At 39.4% G+C, this 6,023-nt stretch overlaps 1 protein-coding gene across 1 annotated transcript; it reads left to right on the top strand.

The window, feature by feature from the left end:
* The first annotated feature begins 2,282 nt into the window (after positions 1–2,282).
* Positions 2,283–5,778, top strand: LOC112113707 (mannose-binding protein-like). The gene is made up of 4 exons (XM_029912016.1): positions 2,283–2,488; positions 3,101–3,235; positions 4,329–4,412; positions 5,097–5,778. Exons 1-4 carry the CDS (start codon positions 2,290–2,292, stop codon positions 5,468–5,470), a joined length of 792 nt encoding a protein of 263 aa, XP_029767876.1. The 5' UTR covers positions 2,283–2,289; the 3' UTR covers positions 5,471–5,778.
* Positions 5,779–6,023: the final 245 nt, after the last annotated feature.

Here is a 6,023-nt window from a genome sequence, read left to right as displayed (position 1 = left end):
CAAATTCTGTCACCCTTACTCATGCTGAGTAGTACTTTACTCCATGAGAAATCCCATTTGAAATCACTGGAACTACTCATGGAGTAGGGTATTACTCAACATGAGTAAGTGTGGTAGATCTATCTTTTTGCTATTTCTGTGAAAAGCAATTCCTTGCTTGTTCTCTTCTGTTGAGGAATCAGCACTTGGGGGGAAAATGGAAAAAGTCAACACAAGAAGAGCAGCCATTTGTGCTTCTTACCTAAACCATCAGCAGGGGTGTTGGGGCAGAAAATCTTCAGGACTTTTCTGGGGTGCTGCACAGGGAGTGATGGGACCAGCTGGAGAGTCTTAACACCATTTTGCAGCAGCTAGGCAGGCACTTCAGCTCTCTGTATATGGAGATGAGAGGAACAAAGGAGCAGCAGAGAACCGAATAAGAGGATATGTACGTGTGGGATGCCAGGGCAAGCATGCTGCAAAACATCAGAAGGAGTCTTAAGCACTGGCAGATGAGTAGGCAAATAGCAAAGGGAGGGAGTAGGTGAGGGATGATTTTTGGAGGGGCAGCATCAGGGCTTTTTTGGAGAAATGAATAACTTGTTATTTTGAAATTGTCCTCACTTTTACCTTATGGCCTCATCAGCTGTTATTGAAACAATGGGTTGCAATGAGTTTTTCCTTCAATGCTCACTTTTCTTGTTTCTCTTAATTTCTCATTGTTTCCTTGTTTGGAGATGAAGGGAGGAGAGCATGGGAAGCTGGTAAAGATTGGAGAGGAACACTTTTTGTTGGAAGATTAGCAAATTATCATGCATGAGTCATGTCTCCTCCCAACAAAATGTGTCCTAATGGTTAGAGCAGGAAGAAACAAGGCCGTGATTTCCTAGATCACATTGTTAGCTCTGGGGATCAGTGATCTGTTAGCTAGTGCCAAGGAGCTCAGTACTCCACAAGTAGGTCCAGAAGTAACTTTTGTTTCTAGCTCTGTGGAAGGATTGTGCATTAGTCTTTGGGGAAAAGAAATATGGGAGTCAGGCTAAGGACTGGATACATTTTTGTGAAGCTTAAAAAGAAAGAGCACTAAATCCAGGTCCCACTGACATTAATGGCAAAAGTCCTATTGCACTGGATTTTCTTTTCCCTTACACAAGTTTTATACTAACTAGATCTTAACTGGCATTACTCCTGATTTTACACTGACTGGCGGATGTGAGAGGAAAATCACTGGCTTTCAGTATTTGGCCCGATGAACTAAAAGTTGAAGTAAACTGGTATTCATGGCAGTTTGCTGTTTATTTCAGCTCTATACAAAATACTTTAATTCCTGGACCTGATTGCCTCAAATTAGAGACTCATTAATCAAGCTCAATTAGTGTGTACCTTTTGCAGAGAGTTAGCCACACAATGACTTCTGTTGTTGCCATCACTTTGATATGTGCTCCCTGGAGTCACCATACATGGAATCCAAGAGTACTTCAGGAATGATAGTGTGATAGTGACATACCTTATTTACATGCAAAACTCAATTGCTCATCAAGTATTAATTGGGAAGCAATCAGGCAGCAGCTACGTGGAAACAATGAGTCAAACTCATTGTATTTTAATGTATTTTTTATTTGCATTGGGATTAGTGATGAGTAGCTATGTAGAGGAAAAGAACGTGATCAGATGTACTTCACTCCTGATATCTGTGGAGCCGTAATCACACGTTCAGGCACAATAGCTGGTTGGTTTAAATTCTGACTTTGGGTTTGAGCAATCCCCAGTTCAAATTCCATATGAGTCCTTCAGGAGAATGAATCCCCTCGTACTTTTACATTTAAAATAAGAGAGAACAAAACACTAATAAGCTCATGAACTGGCAGGAGAATGGACTGGAAGACCTATTCTAATAGGTGTTTTCCCAGTCTAACATCTACAGTCTGCTATAGACTTCATCATGTAGTCTACAACAGACTACTGACTAAATCTAGGGCTTGCCAGATTCTTTATCTTGTAGCTCTTATTGGGCTTCTTTGAACTGAACTTCCAGATCTTCCCCTTCCCCAATCACTGCTCACAATATGAATCAACAAGGCCCAAATAGCTCTCAGAAATCTCCCCTCACTACTATCCTGCCATCATTATTTTTAAGGATCTTTAACAATGCTTGTGTGGTGTAAAGGGGCCTTAGTGCAAATGAGAACCAGGTCCTAAGAATCTTGACCTCGGTTGTGTATCTCCTACACAGTGACAATAGAACAACCTACGTACAGATGCTTATATGATTATTCCTTTTTTATTAGTCACAGATCTACAGGCTTGACAATGCATCTCTGTCAGCCTTTCAAAGCTCTGGTTCTGGCTGTGGCATTGATGATGTCATCAGGTGTGGATATAAATAAACATGAAGAGAACATGAATGCATGCCCAGTCATTCAATGTTGTGCTCCTGGAACCAATGGTTTATCAGGCAGAGATGGAAGAGATGGGAAAAAGGGTCCCAAAGGAGAAAAGGGAGACCAAGGTAAAGTGCTGTAATCATTTACTAAGATTATATCTGTGACCCGTCTATCAGTCCCCTTGGGGCTATCATCCTTTGTCTTCTGCCTTCCCTGGGTCCTTCTCTGATTCTGTCTCTCTCTTGGAACTTTAAATGTTCTCTCTTTCCTCTGGCTGCTTTTAAGTAGGCTCTTATGCCCCATCATGAGAAAAAGCATCCATCAATTTCACTTTCCCCTCTAGCTTTGGCAGAAGCCCTGCAGGCTGTTCTATGCAGGCAGGTCCTTGTGCCCAGTCAGAGCCTCATTAACTTCTACTAGGTGTTCTACAGATGTGGGGATCTGCTTGCATGGAGCAGCTTGCAGGATCAGGGCCCATGTTTACAAAGCACTGTAATGCATTTACAATGCTATTCCATGTATATGTGATTTATAATAAGAATAGTTGATTAACAGTTATTCTCACAGAATAACAGAAGTTAGAGCTCATTTGTAGATCTCACAGCAGATTTGTTTCCTAAAGTGAATTATTGAATGCTTTGTCCAGTCCAATTTTGAATATCCCAGTAGAGCTGGTTGGGAATTTTTCATCAAAATATTTTTTTTTGCTAACTGATTTCTTTTTAACCAAATACTAGGAGCAGGACTGAGGGGTTTGCAGGGTTTCCCTGGAAAGGCAGGACCTCAGGGAACAAAAGGAGATCAAGGACCACAAGGCGAAAAAGGACAAAAGGGAGAAAGTGCAAGTGAGAAGTCGACTCTCTCTGACTCAGGTATTCTGGTCAATATCTGTTGTCACGTTTTGCATGGAGAAATTTGGTAGGCTCATGGCAGTGTCCTGTATTTCTTTTCATCACTATTTGGGGGTGAAGAGCTCTCCCAAAGCTTTGGGGAGAATGAATGGTAATCGACATGGCACAAGTACTGTATAGGAGAACAGGGGACAAACCCAAGGAATATGGAAATATTCCCTGAAATGTGTTCACACGACTCACCTTTGCATACAGAGGAAACTCTAGGGGATGTGTTATTTTTATCTCCTCCTCTTTTAAGATAACTGATATTTTTTTCCCCTTTTGCTCCTCTTCCCAATCATGTTTCCTCTTTGCTTTCCATCTTTGTGTGGAACACATTTGTTACTCTGTAGAAACACACTTTAAAATATATTCTAACTGGAAAAAATTAATCCCTAGAGCTATGCCCACACACAGATGACTGATTGTGATTAAGTGGAAGTGGTGACCAGTGACAGAGAGAAGATCCCCATCTGATTAGTGTGTGTACCAGTACCCAGTTTGAAATGATGTTTGGGTTCCCAGTGAAGAAAGCAAAGATGTTATTTTTAGAACTGGGTGAAATTTTTCATCCAAAATTTTTTTCAACAAAAAATGCTGATTTAGGTCAACCAAAACATTTTGCAAATCCGTGTCAATTTCACTCAATTATTTTGATTGGGGAAAACAAACAAATTCTGAAAAAGTCTGAAATGTTTTGTTTTGACACTTTTTAAAAGAAAGTTCAGGTTTTTTGTTTTAAATTTTCCTTCAATTTCATTAAAAATGTTAAAAGCTCAAAATCAAAATAACACACTTTTCACAAAATGTGGGGGTTGTTTATTTATCTGTTTGTTTTTTATTTTTGTTCTTCTTGTTGTTGTTTAATTGCAAAACTGCCAGTGAACCAAAAAATCAGTTATCACCCAGCTGTAGTCATGTTGTGAATATTTTTGGAGCTGGCGACCCCTGGTTAGGGCATCATGCCGCCCACCCATACGGTAGCAGTTAGGCAACTGGCCAGTCCAAAGGCAATGATTGTATGGTAATTTTGAAATGATTTATTACATGACTCCCCAACTGTTTTTCTTAGCATTTGATGCTCTTCAAAGACAAGTAACTGCTTTGGAAAAGAACATCCAGACTCTTCAAGCTGACATTAGCAGACACCAAAAGTGTGAGATATGTTTACATGATTGTATTTTTGGGGTGAGGAGAGGGAGGGGGGAATCTTTGCAAGTAAAGGGGTGATAATAGCAGCTTAAACACTGTACAGCCTTCTCCCACACATGCACTACTACTGGCTCAGTTGCACTGGTGGTAGCAGTGAGGGTAGCACTAATGCACAGGGTCCTAGACATCATTGCCATAGGGACATCCTGGGTGAAAGAGCTCAACTGGTTGCTGAGAGTGGGTTGTCTTCATCTGCTCTAAGCAGCCTTAGATGACACAGTGAATAAAGTATAAGTTCCCTGTCTTCACTAGCTCTTCCACCATATATGCCCGAGGTGAATTTTCCCTCATTTTAGTGCAACAGAGGGAAATGCTACTGTGTATTCATCTTCCTTTCTCTGCAGTACAATTTTATAACATGGTTTTTCAGTTAAAAAATCTCCGTTCATATTTGTCCTGGAAATCATTCAAGAAACCAGCTAGCTGCTGTTCTGTTTCCAAATAGTTGCTGCTAGCACAGTTTCATCTATAACGTTGGCAGAAGTCACATTATTTGTATAAGTGTCGTTTGTTACTTACAAAGTGCAATTAATGTGCCTAGTGTTTTGTGGGTAAATTCTTACAGTGAGATGAACTTCCCCCATAACGCATGTAGAATTTTCATTTTAATGATCTCTTTTGTTTCTAGTTTTTTCTTTGCGGTGGGTCAAGAGTGTTGGTAAGAAAACATTTATGTCAACGGGCACAAAAGATTCTTTTAAAAATGGAAAATCCCTGTGTGCAAAAGCTGGAGGTGCACTTGCCTGTCCACACAATCATGCTGAGAACACAGCCTTGCGAGAAATATTGAAGGATTCAGAACAAGCGTATTTAGGGATGTCTAATGTGCAAACTGAAGGCAAATTTCTGTATCTGAATGGAGAACCTGTAACTTACACAAACTGGAACACGGGAGAACCAAACCATAACAAGAACGAAGACTGTGTTGCAATGTATGACAATGGAAAGTGGAATGACATAGTTTGTTCAAATTCAGAAATGTTAATTATTTGTGAATTTTAATCTTTTCCCATGATACGTTCTGTCACATTCCAAAGTCCATTTAAAGCAATGGAAATGCTCCAATTGACTTACTTGGTAGAGCTGAATAAATAATGGATTTTTCAGTTCAGTGACCAAACTGAAAAATCTGGGTTTGGGGGAGAGTTAAATTCAAACTGACAACAATTTTTTTATTTTAATTTTCCCTCTCATTGTAAAACTTGAAAACATTTCATTTAGCGTTGACCGGAATGTTTTGGTGAACTCGCAATAATTTTTTTTTCAAGTTATTCATTTGGATTTGATTGTTTTCAGATACTTTTCAATTGCTCAGATTTGAATTTGAAATGCTGTTTTGAAACAAAATGTCAAAACATTTCGACATGGTCAAAATGAAAATGTTTCAACTTTTAAAAAAATCATTTTTTACTATTTGTCAAATTTGACCCAAATTCTCAAATAGTTTTGGATCACTGACATTTTTGACAAAAAAATCTATTTGCTGAAATTCACCCAGATCTACTAATGGACTAAGGGCCCCGGAGTTTAATTCAGGGCTCAGGAAGTTTTATAT

This window comes from Terrapene carolina, unplaced genomic scaffold, assembly GCF_002925995.2.
Source record: "Terrapene carolina triunguis isolate 2854851 unplaced genomic scaffold, T_m_triunguis-2.0 Scaffold149, whole genome shotgun sequence".
Lineage (NCBI taxonomy): Eukaryota > Metazoa > Chordata > Testudines > Emydidae > Terrapene > Terrapene triunguis.
The sequence above is the reverse complement of the archived record's forward strand: the minus strand, read 5'-3'. Positions and strand labels throughout refer to the sequence as shown.